The sequence below is a fragment of the Zonotrichia leucophrys genome, chromosome 20 (assembly GCF_028769735.1).
Source record: "Zonotrichia leucophrys gambelii isolate GWCS_2022_RI chromosome 20, RI_Zleu_2.0, whole genome shotgun sequence".
Taxonomy (NCBI): domain Eukaryota; kingdom Metazoa; phylum Chordata; class Aves; order Passeriformes; family Passerellidae; genus Zonotrichia; species Zonotrichia leucophrys.
Window position 1 is genome coordinate 4,457,594 of NC_088189.1, and position 24,827 is coordinate 4,482,420.

General features: G+C 43.3%; 1 protein-coding gene across 2 annotated transcripts in view; it reads left to right on the top strand.

The window, feature by feature from the left end:
* CDH4 (cadherin 4) overlaps nucleotides 1-24,827 on the top strand; it is a 412,119-nt gene that overhangs the window by 345,141 nt on the left and 42,151 nt on the right. For both annotated transcript variants that reach the window (XM_064729703.1, XM_064729704.1), the window contains one exon: nucleotides 24,607-24,744. In XM_064729703.1, the coding sequence (XP_064585773.1) occupies nucleotides 24,607-24,744 (138 nt within the window). The remainder of the gene's footprint in view (nucleotides 1-24,606; nucleotides 24,745-24,827) is intronic.

Sequence of the window (24,827 nt, forward strand, 5' to 3'; positions counted from 1 at the left end):
GGCATTTTAATAAAGGGGGCCAAACACAGCAGTAGGGCTGGGTTTACTGCTCTGCTGTGCAGGTTGTCAGCCCTGGTCCCAGTGCACCATGTGTCCTTCCTGAAATGTGCACAGGAGGATGCTCCAGCCTCAGAACTGGGCTGTAAATGGAAACCTGCAGCCAGTTTACATCCCCCATGGAGCCAGTTCCACCCAGAGTGAGTCCTGCCCTTTGGCTGAAAGGAAGAGTTTCCTCTCACTCAGGCAGTGCCTGTGACACTGTTTACTGCCTGCCAGAGTAGCTCCCAATTTGGTTCTTAAATTCTTTCTCCCATTTGGCTTAGACTCTCTTCATACACCTGGCTTGCTTTCAGTATTGCCAGCGTTTAGATGCTGGAGCCTCTGGAGGAGGCTGTACTGACTCACATGTGGAGCTGTAATGGCTTTTTATTCATATTTGGGTGAGCTATTGAAGAGATATTACCAAATTGAAAAGCTGCATGATTTGGGGTTGAACTACTCAGATAAAACAAAGCTTTGGGTTTAATTGGATCCGATTATAGAGTCCAAGCAAGAATCCTGACACCCCACCTAATCAGTTTCCTTCTTTTAAATATGGAAATCTTCAGAGCCTCTCCAGTAAGAAAATTCCACATATACTAATAGGCTATAGATCCTTTTCTTTCTTCACACACATTTTAATATGTTCAGAGAGTTCTGGTACAGTCTGGTTGCACTTGTTTCAAGTTCCTCATGAAATCCCACCTCTGACTACAGTGGGTTGGTTTATACATTATTCAGTAGTAAAATCCCAGCTGAATAGGGAGGAGGAAAAAAAAAGTTAAGTATTGGAGTGGAAAGCTCACCAGGTCCTTAGCATAATCTCTCTGGTTCAGACCTGCATTTCTTTTTCTATTTGAGCTTGTCTTACAGTGGAGAAGAGTGTATCATTCCAATTTCAGATAGAAGACTACCTGCTCAGCTCAGGCAGATTTAAAGTTTTGCTTTTGGTACATCACATACTTTCCAACAGCCCCTTCCCCTCTCTAAAGGGATTATTGTCTAAATCTGCACCGGGTCAAGTGAAATAATTAAACACAAGCTGGCTCCACTAATTAACTTATCCACAGACCATTGTCTGTTATTAGCATTTTAAAGAGAGACTTTGTTAACTCCTTCTTCCTAGACCTAGTACTATTTTTTTAATAGCAGGATTCATTCCTGTGAGCATCTTTGGCTCTATTTCTTGCTTAAATACTGTCTTCAACACATTTGCCAGAGCATGAGTGAGTTTGTGGGATGTTTCACCCTGCATCAGTTACTTTTCTTAACTGGGCATAAGAAGAAGGCAGCTTGAATGCAAAGGACTGTGACTGTCAGAAGACCAAATACAGTCTCTTGTATTCTGAAATATTCTTAAAATAGGAAGTTCTCAATGTAAACAGTGGAGAGGCTGTTACATGCTCTGTAAAGTACAATTTAAATTGTGATGTATCTGGAGTTTTTATAGTACATCTCATCTGGAACAGTGTCAAGATCGTGGCGTTTGTATTTGCAGAGGATGTAATACTTCCAAAAATACAGAAATGTGTGCACAGGGACCAAAATGTGGGTGTTTGCTGTTCTGCATCACGAATCCTCTCTGTTTCCTTGAGTTCTGTACTAATTAGTTCCCAGAAAGGTGGCAGAAGGTGGCTCTGTGAAGGGGAGGACTGTTCTTGTTAGACACTTGTGAGCATCGCTGATCTGGCTATAAATAATCACAGCATCAGGTACTGAGGTTTGGGCTGTTCTCCATTCACTGCAGGCTGAGAGGGGACTCGTGGATAAGGCCAGCAAGGTGGCACATGCAGGCAGGATGGAGCTGTGTGTTATTCTTCCCAGAAATGCACATTAAAGCATCTAGGAGCCTGTAGTAGCAGAGCTGAAGCAGCGAGGCAGTTTGTTCTTTTGTCATGGTAACCTCACCATTTTTCTTCTAATTTTTAGGCTAAATATTTTCCTCTTATTGTTGTTCTGTTATTCCAGTTTTCTAAAAAATTCTGAGGACTTTGTGTAAGAAATCCTCATTAAATAGAGTACATGTCAGTACAATCATGTTTTATTCAAGCTATTCATTTTTTGCACTTAAAATGCTTTCTGTTCTAAATGCCTCTCCAGAAAAATAAATGTGGTTTTCAGTTAAAGTAAACAGGTCACATACTCAGTGACCTTAAATCTGATGGCTCAAATTGAGAAGAGGAACTAATTGCATAAAAATGCAGTGACTCATATTACCCAGATGTTCAATAAGTTGGTCTTTCCAACTTACTTATACATGCCTGAAAAATAGATTGTAGTTTTCTATTCATGCCAACATGGAATTCACCTCAGTTTATAGGGAAAGATTTTGTTTTAATGGTTTAAGGTTTGGGCAGATGCCCAAGGAGGGGTGAACTGACCAGACTGATTGCAGCTGTTTGAGGATGGGAATCCTCAAATTTGAGGTTTGTAAGTCAGCAGCAAATGACTCTTGCAGAAGTGGGAAGCTTTTGTGCCAGGTATCTGCTATTCTAAAGGGAGGGTTTGATGCCCCCCAAGCATGAACATGCCAAATAAAATGCCTACTTAGGAATCATAGTGGTTACGTTCTGCAGGTGAATTTCAGAGAGGTCAGAAGAGCAGCACCTGTGGTTTGCCTGCAGCAGAGTGGAGCTGGCCCAGCCCCAGAGATCTGCTGTGATAAAAACACCCAACCCTATATTGGGTGTGTTTTGCTCACAGGGCAGCCTGTGCTGATGTGGAGTAGTAGATGAGAGGATACTCCACACATTACTCATTCTGGAAGTGGTTTGTTTTGGAGATGTGTATGTTTCTGCAATTATTTTAGCCATTAAACTTCAGCCCTGAAAATGCTTTCATCTTGGCTGATCCCATCTTTCTGTGGCCATGGCAATGGAGAGGAGTGTGATGGGAAATGCATTACTGGGTTTGTAAATTATGTGCAGTTCCCTCCCGCCCCCCTCCTATGTTTGATATTAGAAGATGATGTTTGACAGAGAAGATAATGAACAGTATTTGCTGCTAAATCAGCAGCTAGATGTGGTTTGAAAGAAAGCATATTTAGGCATAAAGAGACAATCTGGAAGGTTACCAGTGCTGTGCACCATCAGAAAATCTGCTCCACAGATGAGTAGCAGAGCAGCTTCCACCAGTGAGTGCTGGAGAGGAGCTGGGTGGCCTCATGACTTCAGGGTATCAGCTCTTGACAAAGCAATTGAGCAAAATTCCCTAGAAAAAGAGCCTGCAGGGCATTAGAGGGCTCTTAGGGTAGGCAGTTCACCCCCAGCTCCTTTGGCCATGGCCAAATCCCTGAGAACCCCTAAAGTAAAAAGTGAGACAATCTCTCACATCTATCCATCAGATTAGAAATTGAAGCATCAGCCATCATTTATGCAGATGATCCTGATTAAGCAGGAAGCGCCCCACAACATTTTCCCCACCCCCAGATTAGGACAAAATAATGATTTTTTAGAATTGTAATTACCAGTCAGAAAATAAAATCTGGAGAGATTTAGCATTTTTGTTTTAATAGCTGCAAAAATGTCGCATTGATATTGGTCTTTTAAAGTGATGTTTGACATTTTGAAAGATCAATTTTTGTCAAACTTAGCTCAGACCATTAAAACCATTTTTAAAAGGACTCTTTTGCAATGTAAAAATAAATTCCAAGCGAGGGAGAGCTTTCAAGTGCCTGTCCTTGGGAGCAGTTTCACTCTTAGCATCTTGTGATGAAAAACCATTTTGTCATAATATTCTCCACCAGTTTTCATCCTCAGGCCCCTTCAGTTCTCTATATGGTCTCTGCCACTACTGTCATCCAACCATATCAAAATGGGTATTTAGGGACGTTCTTCTGAAAACTAATTCCAGTGTTTGCAGTAAGAGCTGCTAATGTAACTCGGAGTGACCATTGCCTGCAGTATCAGCATCTTCAAAGGCTGACTGACATGTTTGAGAAATGGATTTTGTGCTACTCTGCTGACCCCAGACTCTGTGCCAGGGCAGTTCACAGAGGGGCACAGTCCTTTCCATCCAAGTTCCATAGGGGATAAGGGAAGCTGAATTACAGACTTCATATCCAGATGTGCAGGGGAGCGTTCAAGGAAAATGCATCAAAAACATCTTGCAAAAACTCATTTAAAGTTACATAAATTATTGTTTGCATTTTCACATGCAGTTATTTTCAAGTCTAACCAGCTGTATCTGATTGAAGTGGCCCTAAATAAATAGATGGTTACATAAACACAACATTTGTTTGGGGATTTTTTCCCAATAAGGTCTGGGCCCTGTTTGCTTCGCAGTGTTGCACAGACTGTGAGAAGGAGGTGTCTGAATTTCAATGGGACATTTTGACACAGAAAATCCCATTCTTAGTATGTTTGGAGTTTCTAAGTCATATGGTGACAGCTACCTTAAAAGAAGACACAGTAAATAATATGGCATGTATTTTGCAGAGAAATTGGAATGCAAGCAGAGAGTCCAAAGGGGTGATCACATTTCATTTCACGTTTTTCACCCCGTTTCGGTGCATCAAGCCAATGTCTGGTGCATGCTGATGCACTGAGCAGGCATTCTGCTGACAGGCTCCCCAGCAGCATCCTGGGTTGCTGTTTGTTGGGAAGGGCTGGTGTTTGCAGTTTCAGGAGAGCCCTTTGTCACCATCCAAGGTGATAACACCTCACTCCCTCTACCTCTGTTTTCATCTCACAGATCAATTACCTGACAAAGGGTGACCCTGGGCCAGGCCTTGGTTACTCACAGCTGCAAGTCCAGTCCACAAAGTTCAGAACTCCTTAAAGCACCACTGAAATTCTTTCTAGCAGGTCTCAGGGTTCTATAAATGAGGAAGTAAACCAAGTGACTCAAGGCGCAGAGATGCTCGTCTGTGCTGTCTCTGTTCCAAACCAGAATAAAACATGAAAGAATAATCTGAAAGATGTGACAGTTTTTATTGAAGAAATAATCAGAGAGTCACTTATCAGAATCAGGAAACCTGCTTTATCCTTTGTTGCATTATAAATAAGAATTATATTTGTTCTTGGGGAACGAGCTTGAAGTACACTGCAAGACGTTATTATGAGTGATGCACCGGGAGGAACTGAATAAATACTGCCTGTCTGCCCCATTAGGTGGTTTTGTTTCTTACATTTCTCTGATTCCTCTACCAGGAATGAGTTGTTTTGTCATTTCAGAGGTGTACTCAGGGGTGAGCCATGATTGTGGGGGCCTGAATTCCAAGCTGACAGAAGGGAGGATGCCAGGCAAGGCGAGTGGTGGTGGGGAGGAGGCAGGGCTGGGGTCTCCAGGTGTGCCCCAGCTGCTCACTGTCCAGGTGGGCTCTCCTGCTGCAGGGAGACCCTGCTGGCCAGGGCAGCCCATGGTGGCGTGGAGGAAACAAGAGGGAACAGGAAGATAAAAGGGAGAAACAGAAAAACAGAAGAAAGAGACATTTGTAGGGATAGGAGATTAAGGAGGGTGGAAGCAAGGAGTTTACTTTCTCCACTCTTGTAAACTCTTGCAGGCTGTTAGCTCTGGATATGAAAGGTTATAGAGAATGCCATCCTAGGCAGAACAACACACCCAGTGCAGCATCCTCTCACGATCCAGGCATCTGTCAGAGCTGCAGGCACGAGCTCTTGGAGCTGCGTGTGCCGGTTCTGTCTCGCGCTAGGTGATTAGATGTAAAATTACACAGTATCATCCCAACTTGGAACATGAAACCACTTCCATGCTCTGTCTTGACTGTTCATAATGTTTCTTGGCAGAAGTTGCTGCAGACACCAGCTTTCAATCCTTCCAAATTAAATGTCAGTTGATGGCAGCGCCGCCGTCAGCGGGAGCGCCCTGCTCATCCCGCTTCCCCCGGCTCCGCACCTCCTCAGCTGGCTGATGAGCAGCTCAGCTGGGAGCAGTTTCGAAGGAGATCTTTGACTTTCTTTGGCTTCCCAGAGGAATTCGTAATTATTTCCTCCTTTATCATGGAGTGCAGCTGGAGTCTTCAGCTCCATTAGAACTGCCCTGGTAATTTCACAGTGTGAAATTTACAGCAAACTAGGGACATTAACGTTAAATAAATTTATGCAACAGCAACCCTCACCCAAGTCATTAAAAGTGTGTGCAGTTTTTAATGGATGCTTCAGCATGGCATTTGATAAGTTTGTTCATTTCTTTTCCCAGTCTGTTAATTATACATACACACACACACACACACACACATTCTTCTGCCAGAGGTTTTGGTGGAAGCTGGCTGTGGCCACGGATGTCACCTCCTTGCAAACACTTCAAACATGGCTCTAATCCCAGCCTCAGTGGAGTGAGGAGAGGCTGTCACCAAGAGTGTATCTGGGGGGGAAGTGTGACAGTGTGGGTCTGTGTGCAACTCCAGTAATCCAATTGAACTATGCAGTGATTCCGAACCGCGTCTATTTGAGAAGACAGGATATCATAAAGGCTGCTAATATGGTGGAAAATTGTATTAAGCTGAGACAAGACAAAGTTGATTATGTGCACAAGTAGTGCAGATGTGCCTGGCACTGGTCGTTTATGCATATTGATTGATCTTAAATACAGCAGAGCAGGGCATGGGATGGGGTTTCCATGGTTATTGATTTTCTTTCAGCTCCTTGGGCTGTCATCAGAGACTTTCAGATCCGACTGCCTTGACCTATACAAGCCCTGATAAGAAGGCTTGATAAGGAAGCAGGCACGGGGCTGATGTCCTGGCCAGAGAAAACCTGCTGGGTATGTCCTTTGAGAAGCAGATATTCAGGGGCAGCCCTGAATTTGAGCTCCATGGAGCCAGAGTGTGGAATTCTCTGGGAAGCTGCAGTTGGGCTTTGGGGCTGCCTTGCTGGATGTTCAGCGTGGGCTGTGAGGAGCAGCCTGGAGTGCTCACCAGGGTCACTTTGCTGCGTGATCTGCTTCCCTTCAGTTTGCTGAGGGAGGAGACTTGGTTTCCTAATTGTTTAATTTTGGCTTCTATAAACCTGCTGGAGCAGAACTGTTGTTTTTCCACCTCTCCCACGTTCCAAGCAGTGAAGCTAGAAACAGGAGGTTTTCATCCTGTTCTTTGGTTGTTCTCTCATTCCTCAGGAGTCTTTATTAAGACAGTTTTCTTCAGTCCTGCTCTGCCTGGAGCCACTGACCTCGCCTGGCTTCCATGGGCTCTGTGACTCTGCTGGCATGAGCCATTTAATGGTTTCCAACTGAAAGAGCAAATTTAGAGTAGATATTAGGAAAAAACCCTTTACTGTGAGAGTGGTGAGGTTGCCCACAGAAGCTGTGGCTGCCCCATCCCTGCAAGTGTCCAAGGCCAGGTTGGACAGGGCTTGGAGCAACCTGGGATAGGGGAAGGTGTCCCTGCCCAGGGCAGGAGATGAGCTTTAGGATCCCTTCCCACCCAGGCTGTTCCATGATTCCATGATCACTGGCATGGAGCTTGAATCATGATGTGGGAGTCAAAGACCCTGGTTTTCTAATAAACAAAATATTTAGGAGTAGAGATAATTAAACATCTAGCAGTCAGGAAAACGGATTTGCGGATGTTTGTCCTGGGAATTCCCTAATATCCCAGTCCTGAGGGTTTTTATATGTATGGGCATCTCCACCTGCCTTGGCTGCAGGCTGAGCTGTGCAGGTGGGTCTGCTGACACAGGTGAGCTTCATGATTGTGCTCCAGTTCTGAAAGAGGAATTTGTGAGCATGTTGAATTGAGTGCATGTAACTTACCTTGATTTATATTTGAGCTGAGGTGAAAGAACTCTATCTGTGATTATGGACATCAAAGACAATATATTGAAATTCAGTTTTCTAATGTACACATCATTTATCAAATCTCTGCCCAATAATGCCAACGCTTGCTGCACAGAAATACAACGTGATGGATTACCTGCTTCCCACCAGCTTTCTGAAGGCCAAGGAAGATAAACACAGGATTCTTGTAGAAATGCCAAGTTCAGGCTAGGGAAAAAGACTGAAATCAAAAACCCCAGGGCAGTTAGGAAAATTCATGAGCAGGATAAGAATTTCAGGCATCTTATAGTCCTCAAAGTAAAGGAGTTTCTTGGTTTCTTGCTGTCACCAAGAGCACGAGCGACCCACCTGTTGCAGGCAGAACAAAAGTGTCACCTTTTGCAGAATTTTCCCTGGTTTAGTGCCTGCTCTTGGGATGCTGATGATCTAAAAAAAAAATCACATTTCCTACATCTAAAGCAGCAGCGGTCTGGACTTGGATCCATAATAGCCAATTCTTGCCTGGAATCTGAAAAAAAAAAAAGCATAGAAATATGAATTTCAAATTAAAACCAGGAAAAAATAAATAGCAGAAAACACTTTTATTTCTTGCTGAGCTTCTATTCAGTTCCTGCTTCCTGTGTTGACAGTGTAAGTTATACTTGGGCAGGAAAAAAAAGGAAGCCCACAAACATAATTGCAAGCATGTCTAATTAGGCAGAGCTATGTAAATTTAGCGTTTCTACATGATTATAAATGTCAGGAGAGCCTTAGATAAGACATGAGAGTTTTGAGTATCTCTTGTGTACCTAGTCTAAAATGTCCTTATTGCTAATCCTATTCATCTGGAGTTGCTTCCTAATTAGAATATTTATGGGCTAATAAGGAGGTGAACAAGACACTCCAGTTCAGCTCCAAAGGTGAGAGCAGGGATTCATTAGACTCGACGTCTCTGTTTTGATTGCTGTACAATGTAATTAACATTGTGCTAGACAATCATTTTAGATTTACCTTAACAACAACTGTTTAAGAAGATTCCTGCTGTTCTGTCTTTGTGCCCTGGTCTGCTGAAAAAAAAAAAAAGCAGGGATGTCAGCAGCTTTGAGAGATTTGGGGGTTTCTGGATGGTTTTTCCCCTTGTTGTATTTTCTGAACTGTTTTGACCTCAGTCTGTCAGTTACTGATGTTTCTGAGTTTTGGCCATGCCAGCTAAAAGTGAATCTGGTTTGCATATTTTATGAATTCATGTTTTATAAATTTTATATCACTAGGACCTGCTTTATAGGAAATGCTTACTTTGATATTTTGGTGGGTTTTTTCAGAATTTTCACTCGCATGTCTGTAACCAGTGACCTGATATAAAACAGAATTTTTAAAGTCAGATATAATTCAGCTGATTTTAGCTTATACTACCATGGAAGCACTGACGTTCAGTGCCTGACTCTCTAATTTTTCTTCTGGAAGCTTCTTCCCCACCAGGAGCCCCACTGAGCCCAGCACAGCAGCAACAGGAAAAGTTCCTCCTGCATCCAGACTGGGAACCAGGCAATCCTGAGTTCCACCCCACGGGGCTGTAGAGCTTACTGATCCACCCCTGTGTGAGGATTTGGGTGCTTCCTTGGTGGGATCATCCCACAATCCTTGTGAGGATTTGGGTGCTTCCTTGGTGGGATCATTCCTTCTCTTCCCCACTGAGCGAGGGTTCAGTCTTTGCCACCCACCCAGCTTGAGCAGACACCTTCCAGATTTCCTCCTGCTGATTCCTCTGGCTTTTGCAAGATGCTTCTCCCAATTTGCTGCCAAAGCTCCCATTGTGAAGGGCCCCTAAGGGGAGATGCTCTTTTTCTGCCAGCCCCAAACCCCTGTGGCATTGCTGCTCAGGCCAGGGAACACGGGGGCAGCTCCTGATGGGTTTTAGAAAGGACAAGTCACAGAGTTTCTGTTCTCCCTCCCACATTTCTTTACTTTAAGCTCCACTTCTGTCTGCAGAGTTCTGCAAAGCAATGGCCACAATTAATAGAAATGCTAAATTGTATCTGCAGTTGTCTCCTAAATTGTCCCCTATTTCTGCCAGTGCTGTGGCCAGTCCCAAAGTCAGCTCCTTTCCAAGGGTAAGCTGATCAAAGCAAAACATGGGGGGCTTGATCTCTTCCCTTTCTTTCCCATTATGATCTGGTTGTCTGAGAAAACAACGTTCTGTGGCTTTAAAGGTGTGATCAGAAAAGTTGTTAAGATGTCAAGTCACGTTACTTCAAGTCTTCTCTGTATAAATTACAGTGAGGTACGGTGATCTCATAAATAATGATAAATATAGCAACATTCTGCTGCTGATGGAAATCATTATCAGCCATTATCAACTTTAATTAATGTATTCACATTATTCAAATCCAGGTAGAAAATGTTCTTTGGCATCAAGTCTAGAGGAATATGGATTGTGATTTTGTGCAGCTTGAAAAGCAGCTGGCAACAGGGGAGCAGCTCTGGGGAAATATTTTGTTTACTGTTAGGGTCCAGCATATTGATTGCCCCACAAATGTCCCCCACTTTCCATGCTTGTGTGCAAGGGCTGGTAGAAATCATGTTTTCCAGGGTTATTTCTTTCCTTGGAGCACTGCTCCTGCACCAGAAGAGCTTTTTGTTGTTTGTGGCATCTCAGTTGTCTCCGTAGCAACCAGAGTAATGCTGGGGAATACACAATTGAAGATGCTGGAGATGAGTACTGGTAGCAAATGTTCTTTAGCATGAAAAATGAGTGAAAACAAACAGAAAATATGGGCTAAATAAACCTCTGCTAGTTCTAAATGGAATGCTTCTTGAAAATTTCCATTAGGGCTTAACAGCTCTTTAAATAAATAGCCACTATGTCCCCTTCCATCTGAGGGTTTCCATCTGTTGATTGTCTTTGTTTGCTTTTTCTCCCATTTTGTGAAATTCCCGAGGCCGAGTCCTGCTGCACACCCAGCCCCTGGGTACAGGCTCAGCATTCCTTCCCTCTGGAAAAGGAGCTGAAAAACAACATCAGATTGATGTACCCCACCTGCCACTGCAGGAGCTAACCCATAAACCCTCCATCCAGCCCTCCTGGAGTGTGGCCAGAGCTCTGTTTGCAGCTGTCCAGCAGAGACAGGAGGGTTTGTGAGAGCAGGAATTCCCTGTTTGTCCAGGGCTGTGCTCAGCCAAGGGCAGAGGGCTCTGCTCCATGCACACAGCAGAGCAGGTGGGAAAACCTCCTGAGGAGATGCTCCTGCATCCATCTCATCCCTCTGTGCCTGCCCCTGCCCTCTCAGCAGGCCCAGACCATGGCATCTCTCCACAGGCAGTGCAGGATCTCTGGGATAACCCCTGTCCCTCAGACATCACCTTCTAATATCTAGACCAAAGAAGGTGCAGCCTGGGATGGTATTTTCTGTCAGAGTGGGCTCTCTGTGAGGTGTGCTGTGTTTTCCATGGGAAGGGCTCCCATCAGTGATTCCCTGGGCTAATGGCTTCGTTAGAACCTTAATGACCCAGAGTAAGGAGCTGCTACAGCTGGTGTGAGGCAGCACTTTGTTTCTGCTGGCAGATAATACATCTCTAAATCTGCACTGTTCTTACATTTCCTATGAGAAAAAAAGAAATGAAAAATCCATACAGCTCCCATTAACCAAGAGAGAGAGGCAAACACTGCTGTGAGTGGGGTGAGATAAAACCTTTTCACTCTGGGACACAAATGTGAGTTCAACTTAGGATAAAATTAAATACATTTCATGGTCTCACTGTACTCCCCACAGGGAGTCAATCCATCTCACAAAATTCTTGAGACACCCTTATCCCAGCCTCCAGCTTCTTCTGAGACCAAGGAGCAGAGTCCTAAATCCCTTTGCATTCTGCCTGAAGAGGATGGTCCCACCAGCTCCACATGGAGCCTGGTCCTACAGCCCTGCTTTTCTTGCAGTGAAGAACCTCAGCTCCTGGTTCTTCTCCTTTCCCAGCATGGTTTTGTCTGAGAAGTGGAGGAAATACAGCAACACACACACAACATTTACTTAGTGTAAGTTCATACACCTGAACCCAAGGTGAGGCTCCACAGGAGCTCACCACTGCTGTAGGAGCAGGAAAAATGGTAATTTGCTTTTCCAAAAGTGCATGTCTCACCAGTATTTTGGAGAGTATTAAACTTAGAACCTCATCAGCTCCTCCTAAATCTGCTGCAGGGCTAAGTTGTTCAGCTGGATCCTGAAGAAAATAGGGATGCAGTTTTGGGGATGTTTCCCTTGCACTGTACAGGCAGCTGAGATTTTGGAGCATGGACCATAGATGAGATGGTTTCATTTGAATTCCACTCTCAACCAAAGCAAAAATAGTTTGTTTTGAGGGAGTTCTTTGTCCTACATTGTCTGTTTTCCTTTGCAATTGTCAGAGATTAGCGGTACTGGAATAAGGACTATGGTTTGCAATTAACATAGTCTGAAAAAATTCCAGCTCACACGTGGTACCCTTCAGAGGATAAGACACCCCAGGTTTATGGCAGGTGATGGGTGGCATGAAACCATCCTGTGGAGGGACTAAAGCACTCTAAATCCACACCCCAGCTTGTCTCACAACAATTTTTATGTGCCTCTATCCTCAGTCTGCAGTTACATTTTTGGGCTGGTTCTGTCACTGATGAGTTACTGCCCAGAACTTACAGCCAGTTTATCTACATGCGCAAGAAGTTTCTTTTTGGAATAATTCTGCTCAGGGAACTGATGTAACTCAGCAAAAGGAGTGTCTTGCGCATAGAAACAGGTCTGAGCTGGGGGAAAAAGAAGTAACATTGTGAGGGTGGATTTAATCAATACAGTTTTACTTCTGTGCATAAAGGCTTAAAACTGCTTTCAGCATCTCCAACTGGACTCTGCAAACCAATGAATCCCTCTGAAAAAAAAAAACCTTAATTCCTCTGCCTGTTCCCCATTTGAGGACCAGGAAGAATAATTCTCAGCTTGCAGAAGTTTAATGAGTATGAATTTGTCAATATTTATGCCTACAAAGAAAATAAAATATGCTGGCATTATTTATAGCGTTTCAGTAAGCTCGTCAGAGCAGCATCATATATGATCAGGTCATGGGTTAACAAGGATTAATTATCTTGGCAGAATTATGCTTTGCAATTTTTCATTTCAGTCTGTTACTTTTGAGTATTTGATAATGTAGCCTACTAAATTCAGGGTCATTTTGCTCCTTGTATGAAATTCAGGACTTCCCTACATAAATGTTTTTTAAGCGGAAATGTAGCCAGAGCTGGGGAGAGCTGAAGTGCTGAAATTCCCTCTTGCAGCTAATAGCCAAGAAACTGCTACATTCCTACAATTTTGTAACTTCAAGAACTGCATTTCATCACATAAAGGTGGCTGGCAAGTTCCTCTTTCATTCCTCGTGGCAATGTGAAGTTAATTCCATATTACAGGAACCTGGGAGGTTGTCAGGGGGGTCTCTGCAGTGCCAATTCCTTTATAAAATTTCCCCTGCTGCAATGGAACTTGCCCCTGGTCACCCAAAGGCCTTTGACACTTGCAGAGATCCTGCACATCCCTTAGTTGACAAAAAAGCATAGAAATTAAATGCTGTTTGATTAAGGCTCTGATCTGGGAAAATTAAATTTTGCCTTCAATTATTGCAGTGGCTTCTGGCTGCTGCTCCATCCTCTTGTCATACACAGTCACCAGAAAGGGCCCAAGGTACCCTCCCAAAGCTCTCGCTGTACAGCTGGGACAATTTAGGATTATCTAAAATCCTTCTTGGTCTGCTCCCTCCTCTTTCAAGTTAATAAACAAGGCATTTAATTTTACTCCATATATCAATCTGCTTTTTCTGGAGCTCTGCTCTGCCCAGACCCTCTCCTGTCCCTGGCATGGAGCAGTTTTCCTCCTGCTCTCACCTGGCTGTAAGAGACTCTGCTAAGGCACATCTGATTAAGGCTGACAGGCTCAGGATGGGAAGGAGAACATCCCTGCTCATCACAGCAGCTCTCTCAGTGGCTCTCTGCCAGCCTGGCGTCTCAATCATTCCGTTTATCAGCAGTTTTCCCCTTTATCGCGAAGTCATTTGTTCCTGTTCCTCGCTTGCCTGGTTTTATCTCGTGTCTGGAGCCCTCTGAGCAGGCAGGACAGGGAGTTGTACTCTCCAAAGCAGAGCAGGCTCCCTTTGGAAAGCATCTGCAAAATCTGAGTGACCAGAGGCTGGGGTTCACACCTCACGGTGCTGTTTCCATGCTGGCTTTTTGGTTATAATGGAAGCCAAAACTCAGTTTGCCCAAATGCCCTGCAGCCACTTCCTGTGGCAAGCCCATGGTAGGTCAGTAGAGAGTCAATATTTTCCTGGGATCTCATTCCCCAGGTGGGAATTCTGTGTCTCATTCCCCAGGTAGCCCAGAGAGCAGTGAGTGCTGATAGCCATCAGGAATCTCTGTTCTATTAAGACTGCTCTCTGAAAATACTTACTCATTTTGGTGCCCTTTCTTTTGTGAGAGTACACACTATTACCCACTTGTGACTTCTCTCAAATCCATTAATACAATGTTTAATAAAAAATCCTTATTTTCTATTTGTCTAGTACAACTGGATATAAACATCAGTATCAGTAGCTTGTAAAAAAAGCTGAGATGCCTCCTTCAGAAAAGTGCATCACTTTATCCTCCATTAATTCTAGACCTTGCTCAGTGAATTATTTGTACCATTGGAGTAATTGTAGCTGTGTAGCATTTGATAAGTTATCACAAACTTTATTACTGTATTTTGCTCTGGACCTAAGTGTTTTTTCCATCAGATTGAGTCTGAATTGTAGTCCTTCTACACCAAGACATAGTACAAGTCAAATATTGAATCAACTGCATGTCTTTATTTCCTGTGTGTTACACCTTTAACATTATTAATATAGATACAAAATTAGCAAGATCAAATATTGCTCATGTTCAAATGCCTTTGTTTCTTGTCATGGGTCAGAATTTCCAGCCAGAAAAAAATAAAAATCCTTCACTCACAGGCTAAGCTTTCAGTTGACTTTCCCACAGCACTGGAGATCTTTTTGATTGCACCTATTTTCATGTAGCCCTTTTCCAAGGCAGGGAAACAAAGCCTTTGCAGGCAGAGCTGGTTTTGACAAAAGCCCCCTTTGCTATTTCCAACTTCACTACCAAGCTGAATTTCTTTTCCAGAAGTTGTCAATCACATTCTCCCTCAGCAGATCAGCACAACATGACCCTGCCCACGGTGGGTGAAACAGCTCTTAAGAGAAATACAATAGGGAGCATCTCACATTAATCTCTCCTCTCTGTTATTTGACTGTTTTCCACTAACCTTTCCTTCTGCCAAATTTAATTAAATCAGCTGCTTTTGTGGCTCTAACCTGGCCCTTCTCTGTTTGGACATTCCCTTCAATTCATAAGGCACATATGATATGCAGCCAGCAGGGACTTAGCCAAGCTATTTTCTTAAAATAATTCTCAGCAATGAATAAGGAATGACACCAAATGAGTTTATTTTATCCAGACCATAAGGAGTCAACACAGTACAGATGCCCCAGACTTGTGTTGTGCTCCTGACTGCCAATAATTTTAAAATCCAGGATTTTAGTGTTGTTCATACCACGTGTATACATATAGGATTAGACAAAATGGTTTGAATATATTACATTGATTTTATTTTTTTTAGTTGCTGCACTGATAGATTTTTTAAAACACCTCATGTTCCTCAGAATAAAAAGGTCTGGCTACATCAGTGGTGTCGTGAGTGTGGAATTTCAAGCTTTCTGCAGAAATGAGACCAAATATAAGTAATGAGCAATATTATGAATATTTATTCACCTACACTGATCCTCCTGATGATCTTTTTCAAGCTTCCAGCCTGACAGAGCTTAAAGAAGAAGGCAGTTTTACCTGAACTGTGAAAGGTTTTTCTTCCTCTTTCTAATCAAGCGTGATATACCAGAAAACAAATCAGGCTGATAAAAACAGAAGCCAGACTTACAAGAAAAACAGCTGTAGCAGCTAAATGGCTTAAAGCAGAGAAAGTAGGAAAACAGCATGTGGGGCTAATGATGGGTGGTTTGCAGGTTTCAGAATACATTAAGGCATTTTCCCTGTTTATTAAATTGCTCTGGCAGCATTTGACAGCAAAGGTTTTGTGGATTATAAGAGTGCAATGGACATAACTAGGATATTTTTTTATCCTAAAGCCTGGCCTTTGGGTAATCACCAAGAAGTTACACGCTGCAGGAGGAATTTGCTTTCCACAAGTCCAAAGAAGGTTGGTTTTTTACCTAAAAAATAAATGTTTCTGAGATTGTTGTTTACTTTCCCTTCTCTGCCTTGAGATTTTGAGTTTTTTCTGTCTCAGCACTCACTGCTTTTGTCAGTAAGTGGCAGAAACCACCTGGAAGGAGCATCAATTTACTGCTGGCATATTTACCAAGGGGCACCTCTGTGCAGCACCAGGTGCTGTGTGACCACCCAGACTTTGAACTCTTGCTCCTCTCTCCCTGCTCAGGAAAAGCCAAATGTAATTTTCATGGTTTTACAGAAATTGCCTCAGCCAAAAGTTAGAAGGCATATTATTCCTGAGGTCTCCTTTTGAGTGCTCTTTGTGAGATGACCTGGAATCTGTGGGGCATAAAGGCTGGAAAGTGTTGGTGGGAGTTGGCTTGGGGCTGGTTCCTGTTCCTGGGGGTGCAGATGGACACACAGCTCTGTCCTGCAGCCTCCCTCATCCCAGTGGCCCAGTGCTCCAGCCAACAAATGGATTTCTCTTCTCGTGGTATCACTGTTAGATAAAAAAAGAGTTTTAATTTCATTTCGAAGCGTTATTTTCAATTTCTTTGATGCACGGAAAAATTAAATGACCTGCTAAAGGTCACTTGGGGAGGGTTTGGGAAAATGCTAAAGAAATCCAGATCTTCCAAGCTGCAGCCTGCAGCCTTAATCACAACCTTCCTCTGTTTGGCACAGTGGCTGCAGTCAGAATTGAAATACATTATCCAAGATATTAATCACATCTCTCTTTTTTTAGTGAAATTTATCAGTAGCTCATGCCAGCTCACTGCCATCCCTTTGTATGACAGTCAGAAGCAGGTAATTCAGTTTTCTTATTTCTCCCCTGCCTCCTTGTGGACTTACATCTGATCTGGAGTTTGGATCACTAAAAAGAGAGATGCCCATTCCTAGTGGTGCTGTGATTCCAATGTTGGTGTAAATGGGATAACCATGAGAAGCTCATTAACTGATGTTTAGTCAGTTTAGTCATTTAGTCTTTCTAAACAGAAAAGTTGATGCTATCCAAGGACAGTGATACTGGAACAATGGGGTTTCTGACAATAATTTTGATAATAATTCTGATAATAGTTCTGAAGTCACCTCATATCCTCTGAGTCACTTCAATCATGTTTTGAGAATTGCCTGTGCTCAAATATCAGATAAGAAATGTTGTGGTCCCTGTTGCCCACCCTGTGCAAGTGGAAATGTAGAACTATAGAACAAGTGTGGGGTTAATGACAAGCCCTGCTGTGCTGTTAACCTTGGACACAGCACAGCTCTGAATGTGCTGCTGCCACCAGTGCTGGCCAGCTGGGCTCAGAGCCTGGCAAACCCTCTGCAAGGTGTGTTTGTGTCACTGCACTGTTCTGGTGGATATATTCTCCTGCATGCCCCTTTCTTTGGGCAGAAATTGAAATCCCACATTTTTTACTGAAGCTTGGGTGTTGTTTCAAAAACCTTGATAGCCCAGGCTTGGTGTCCAATCCCTTTGGGGTAAAACTCCAAAAACAAAGAAAGAAGTATCTATGTCAGATGAATGTGGTGGCAGCATATTGCACTTAAAGCACCTCCGTTCCACTTTAATGCAGCCCTTCCTATGCACAGTATTGCTGGCACCAGGCATTGTTAAGAGAATCATTTAAATGATCCATCAGGATCCCCAGTCTGTCTTACCATTTCCAGTTATTTGTCTGCTGTGGGTTGGGTTTGTTTCTTTTTTTTTTTCCCTTATTTTCTCTCCTGGTTTAGTCTCAGGGCTGTTTAATGCTTGGAGTTTCTATTTGTGAGCTTCCCTGTGCATCCTTGACAACTGGCAGATCCCTCCTGGAGCTGAGCTGAGCTCCTGGAGCAGCTCAGCGGCATCCTGGCACTCACCATGAGATGAGGTGCTTGAGCAATTCTGTTTGGGTCACAGACCTTCCTTGTGTCTGGGAGGCTCCAGGGAGGGGTGGCCAGGATGCTGGAAGGCTTTTTGGGAGCCTGCTGGGGTCTGCTCTGCAGCCAGTGCAGGAACAGTTTCCACTTCAGCACTTTTCCTGCCTGGATGGCACAAGGAAAGGCAGCAGCCACTGAACTGTTTGGTCTCATGCTACTAAAAGGCCAAACACAGTAGACTCCTGAAAGGCTTTCTGGCATTCTTTGATGTTGTAACCTCTGCGTGATAAAAAAGATCATATTCACTTTCTTCCAGTTAACTTTTAAAGCACTTCCTCCTGCTTTCATGGGAAAGCTCAGCTTGCCAGTGCTGGGTGTTGTACCCACCACCAGAGGCTGTTTTGCTTTCAGAAGCTGCCACACAAAAGAGGAAAGAGCTGCTAAAAGCTGGAGCAGGTCCCATTTACACTTAAGTGGGAGATTCAACACCCACCCTGGGAGAAGCTGGAACAGTTAATGGTGTGTCTGGTGGTTCCAAACGGGTTGAAAGGTGTAAATTGTAACACATTAATTTGCTATCATAAAGTGCAGTAGCTTAAGAGAGAATAAGATAAGTTGTATAATGTGTGAGAACCCCCAGGTTATGGGTCTTAGAGAGAGAGGAAAGTGTTAAGAAGTAGTTTAATTGCTGGGTGTTAATGAGGCTGCCAGGAGAAAGCCATTAAAGGTGGATATCAATGTAGCTCCAGTGCAAAGTGAAAATCATGAGCTGGGCTGTGGACCTTCATTTGTACCAGACAAAATGGTTTTTGAAGGGGAGTGGAACAGCTCCTCCAGACTGGAGGTGGGGATGAAACTGCTGTGGGTGCTGGGACTGAGGCTGTTCTTGGCACAGAGGAGTTCACTGGTGTTTGGGCAGAGGGTCACAGGAACACACAGGGTGTGACAGGCCAGGTGTCACAGCACCACCCCTGCTAGGAGGAAAGGCAGCCTGGTGAGCACAGGGCTGCTCCCAGCAGAGCAAACTCTGCCTTGCTGGGCAGATTCAGACCAGCACCAGCCCTGATGGGGCTCTGCCACCACAGGCAGCTCATAAAATCAAACACCAGGGGCTTGTGGAAGGGAACACCTTGCCATGCTGGCTGAAAAGCCAATGTAGCCCCAGCCAAATGGAGAAAACAGCCCTGGCTGCTTGCTTCCCTGTCTGGCTGTGCAGCACTGAGCAAGTGCCCCAGTTGGTTTTAAAAATAGCATTTCCTGCCTTGTTCTATGCCTGTCTTAGCAGAAACATGGGCACCTCAGGTAGGAGCTGGTCCTGTGCAGCGAGGCAGTGATGGAACCTGTGCACTGGGATCTCCAGGCCCAGGGCTTGGTGTCTGCTGAGGACTCTGCAGCCACAGCGTGATGCTGTGCTGGATGTGAGAAATGTAAAGTCAAGGTTTATCAAAGACTCTGCTCAGCTCTGGCACAGAGTTGACCCTAACCCTAACCCTGCACCACCATGGCTGGGGGAGCTGCAGGCGTGCTGGATTTCCCTGGGTGTCCTGTGAAAGCTGCCTTCTTCCCAGAGCTTCCAGAAGAGAGTTTTCTGCTGGAAATCTGTTCTTATTTAACCAAGGCTAAGTAGGGAGTATTAAAGAATAGATGCTTTAAAAGCTTTTCCTGTGAGCTTTGTATAAATGGTGGCTGTTTAGGTCTTTTTGGAAAAAGTACTTTTGCTTGAGTTAAGTGAATGTTTGGGAGTAGTTTGTTTATTTGTTTTTAGATTGCCTTTCCTGGTTCTGGTGCAGTATTTATTAATGATGTGTTTGCCATCTCTGATACCCAAAAACATGAACATCAAGTCTTCAGTAGCATGCAAGAAAATTATTTAGAAAACAAATCACAAGAACATCTCATATTCATCTCATTGGTGTTGCAAAATTAAGGGGAGATGAAAAAACATAGATATAAAGGAGATGTGAGGATAACCACAGGAGGAAATAGAATTTAGATTTCCTTTCTCCTTCACCAATGGATTCCTGCTAATACATCCTACATCCTGGTAACCTTATTTGCTTTACCAGGCGTGATGCTAAAATTAGCTAGTCATACATTTCTCAGGAAGTAGTAATTAATTGGACAATATTTGTACAGGGCTTTGAAAATGTAGTTCCTAATTTTGCAAACCCTTTGTCCATAATGCAGATTAATTTAATCACATAATTACTGCATTTCTGGACTTTGGTATACACAGTTCCCCAGCTCATGTGTGATGTATAATAATTGCCTGTGTAAACTGGCAAGAGCCACATTTCTCAAACACTGTGCGTGCACATTTGAAAATTGGGATCACAGGTAGCACTCCATTACTAGGGCTTCATTTTAAAATACTTTGTTGTTTTCTAGTCTGTCTCTGAATACGATTTACTCCTGTTTATACCCTGTCTCAGCAAGGCTCTGCTCAGCCCAGCCAGGGATTTGAGCCATTTCCATGCCAGCCTCTGTCTCGATGGGGAGAGCCACTTGCAGTGCTGTAATTTTGTCTGGGGCACCTGGTCCTTTGTGTGTGCCAATGGAATGGGCTGGTTCAGTGATAACCATCAGTGTTAAGCCTTTTCACACGAACAGTCTGTGCTATTTGGACTGAAAGGGTTTTTTTCTTTTTCTTTTATACAAAGTTTTTTGTACACAGAGAATGCTAAGAGATCTGCCTTCTGCTTTAGCTCAATTTGTCATAGTTTCTACCTAAACCAAGAGGATTTAGCCCTAATTTAATATATTCTTTTGAACGTTTTTCCTCCCCAGACCCTGTATTAGATTGCTCCAGCATCTCACTCCTTTATTGGTAAAGGACCTACTAATTTCCAACCTAAATTTATTCATGGCCAGTTTGTACCCATTTGTTCTTGTGTCAACATTGTCCTTTAGTTTAAATTGCTTCTTTGCCTCCCCAGTGTTTATCCTCCTGGTGTTATTTATAGACAGCAATCATATCTGCTATCAGCCTTCATTTTGCTAGACTAAACAAGCCAGGCTCTTCTCCAGTGATGGGCTCTTCAGTGCCAGCACCTGGTTGGATCCAGGGGCTCAGCAGCGAGCACGAGGGCCTGGCTGGTGCCCAGCATCCCCAGGAGCCCTGCTTGGCACAGGGGGCAGGATTGCCAGCTGTGCCCTGCTCAGAGCTGCACACGGGGTGTTTGCCCCTTGCTTGGCAGCAGGTGGGACATGGGGACAGCCATCCCGCCTCGTGTCCAATACAACAGCTTCCAGGAAAGTTTTGTTTTATGGGTGCCTTGCTGCATTTTCCTGTATTTTGTGTTATTAAATCGCATTTTTCTATTATGCAGTTGCCCTTCTTCCAAGCTGCCATTTCTCCTGTACAAGGCACCTTTTTAACCAAGCCCCTGACTAATTTCCCATTAGCCAGCTTAACAAATTCCTTCAACTAATTCCCATCTTCTGGAATTCAGCTGATGTGTTTCTTTGGGGCACTGTGTCAGATGACTGACAGAAGAGCAGACAGATTAGATCTGCCACATTTCCTTTAATTATTCCTTCCTTCATCATTTTTTCCTTTAAAATTCCTTCTTAGTTTTTAGGTCAGACTAAAAGCTCTGCACTTATCAAGATGAGTTTTTTTTTCCTTGGCTGGAATAGAAACAGCACATTTGCTTTGCTGTAGCATGAAGATCTGTTAGATTTATTAGAAACACTTGCCACAGGAGCTCCCACAGGCTTCAGTGGGGCTGGGTTTTTAGTCTGGACCCCCTTGGGCCACAGGCTCATTTCCTGAGCTCCCCAGCATCACCATCAGAGCAAACATACAGTAAATGTTAGAACCATTTTGGTTTACCTCTATGCTGTAATTTCTGCCCTGTGCTATTTAAAATGTCATTTTTGCAAAGAAAGAAAATAGGAGAATTATTCTGTATGATCAAAATGCCATCAAGAAAATGTCTCTCATGCTTGGGGGCATGAGGCTGCCTTTTTTTTTTCCTAATAGTCGTAACAATAATAATACTATTAGGACAACAAACTGAGATGCCCCTGGAGATGATGTGACAAATTGGAAGGACATGCTGAAATTGAAATTGATTGAATAGTTCAATAAAATCAGCTTAATGCACAAAAGCAAAAAGATTAGCTAGAGAAAAACAAAAAATCAGTAATTTGTTATCTGCTGGGACCAATCTCACTGGAGATTGAATTAGTTATAAACTAAAACTGGGCACTTGAAAGGAGCACCCCTATATGCCCACAGTGCTGGAGCCTTTGGGCTGGAGCTGGATGTGAATGGAAACCTGAAGGTTTGGCAGATCAGATCTCAGACTGCTTCCATTTGGTGGACTTGGCAATGTTGGCTTTATGGCTGGACTTGATCTTAGAGGTCCTTTCTAACCTAGATATTCCTCTGATTTCCTGTGTCTGAGTTCTGTACAACTCCCCACACCATTCTTCATGGCAAAATCCACTTTTGCTCTAAACACAATAGTTTTGTGTTCAGCAGATGGAAATCAGTGCAGCTTTGGGGGTATCTCTGGGGTTCCCCCAGCAGCTCATTTCTGATGTGTACCCAGTGCTATCCTGAGATCCAGCAGCTCCCCAACGTGTGCATTCCCATCATGGTCCTGCCTGATCACTCCATCCTTTGGGATCTGCTGTAATTCCCACATTTTCTCACCTGGCTTGGACTGCCTGCTCTTGCTGCACAAATGCTGTGTTCCTTTGCCATCCCTCCCTTCTTTCCCTCCTTCCACACCAGCTCCTTGTGGCTGCTACATTTGCACACTCTAATAAATTCTGGCCATTTTCCTTCTCTTTTTTTTTTGTGTTGTATGATCTGATCAACATCTTTCTTTTAAACTTCTCTAATTTAGTGCTCTGAATTTGTGTGTGGGTTTTTTTATTAACATTACAGAGCTCAGTGAAGAGTGCTTTGTTAAAGAAAGTAATTTTGTTGTAAATCTGTGAGTACACGCACACAGATGTGTTTTTCTCATTTATGTGAAATTTCATTGCTTCTACTTTTATAAGTATCCTCCCCACTTCTATGATTTAAACCTTCTGTTATTTAAACCAGAGCATTTGGCCTGCTAGGAAATACTTCCATCAGCTTCCCAGGTAGTCTATAAGGAAGAATAAGGAAGGAAAAGCTAGATATGAAATAGAAATTACATTCACTAATAAGGACATTTCAGCCTTGTGCAGTGCTTTACAAATGGAGTAATGAACAGAGCCTTCTTGCATGAGCCCAAAACAAGGGCTAACAATAGTTTCTCCCTCATGTTTTATTATACAAGATAGGAAGAGATAATGAAAGTGCATTTCCATAATATATTCCAGTTGCAAGGTGCTGATGGATCCCTAAGTGTGATGTCTTGTCAATTTAGCAGGTCAATTAAAAGCCCTGGAATCAAGATAAAGCTAAAATGCAGATCTCTTATTCTGGCAACTCAGAAGAATTAAAGAACTGAGCCAGTTACAGCACTTCAAGGATGTTTATATGGGAATAAAGGGACCTAATTGACCTAATTCTTGCCCTTTGAAACTTCAGAGGACATTGGACATTTTACACACACTTGTAGCACTGGCACCTTGAAGGAGCAGCCCTGGTACCTGAGCTCTGTTCTGGGGGCAGTTGGTCTTTCCTTGCACCAAAGTCCTTCCACCTGACTTCACAAAAAAGCTTTTCCTGCATAAAATTCAGCCTCCCCTTGGTTCACAGCCCTTCGGGGCTCTCTGATGTGCCACCTGCAGCCTTCAGGAGCAGGGTTGAGTTGAGCTTTTGCCTGGATCCTTCTCTAGTGTTTGTGCCTCCCTTTGCCTGCTTTCCAGGAGAGGAGCTTTGCTTTCCCATCTGCCTCTAAAGTGCTCTGTGAGCATGACAGTAATCAATAGTAAATTCTGCAGGTCTAAATGAAAATTTATTGTTGAGGCCAGTTTAAAGATCAGGAGAGTTCTCTGGATGCAGGCAGATACTCCTAAGTAAAGGTATCCCAGGAAGATTTGTACACATGCAACATCAGATGGCCTCTCCTCTTTTATTCAGGTTTATTTTCCACTTGCATTGACTTACAGCATCCTTTAGAACTTCGCTGTGTGATTTTTATGGCTGGCTCTGTGAGGTTTTTTCCTTTGAGAGCTGTGTGGTAGGGGGTGCTCAGGAATTTAAATTAGTTCTGCTGAACTGCTGTTTATTGCGCGGAATTATTTTTTTCTTCCATACTGGACTTAAATTCTCCTTATTTACCAGGATTGTGGTAACGATTGAAACATGAAGAGCATTTTAATGCTTTTTGGGCATCAAACTGTGTGAGCAGAACGAGCTGGAGGGCTGCCAGGCAATGTTGATGTCAATTTTGGGGGTATAATGTTCTTAGTGAAACATGTTTTCAGTGAAAACACATGAACAAAACTTTTACTGGTTTTCAGAAGACAAAGGCTAATGTTGCAGAAAGTACTTAAAAGTTAATAAAAATGTCATCTTCAACCAGGGAATTTTGCCCATAAGACTTTTATTTTCCCATGAGACAGGTGATGTCCACGAATCTGTGCAAAAATCACTTCAAAAACGATGCAGAAAAATTAAATGAATTTTTTTACTAATATTTTTAATCCAATTAACTTCTTAGTCTGCTTAAAGATCACACTTGTATATGGAAAATAAACCAAGGTGTTTTACAGGGTGTGTTTTTCTGTCTCACCTTTTCTTCTTTTCTTTTTTTTTTCAGAAAGTTCAGCAGTACATAGTGATTGTTCAAGCAACAGATATGGAAGGAAATCTGAACTATGGTCTCTCAAACACGGCCACAGCCATCATTACAGTGACAGATGTGAATGACAACCCCCCTGAGTTCACCACCAGCACTGTGAGTACCCACAGGGTGATGCATGCACACAATGGTTTTAGCTCATGGGTGTTGGTGTCTGCTGTCTCTCCAAGCTGCTTGGG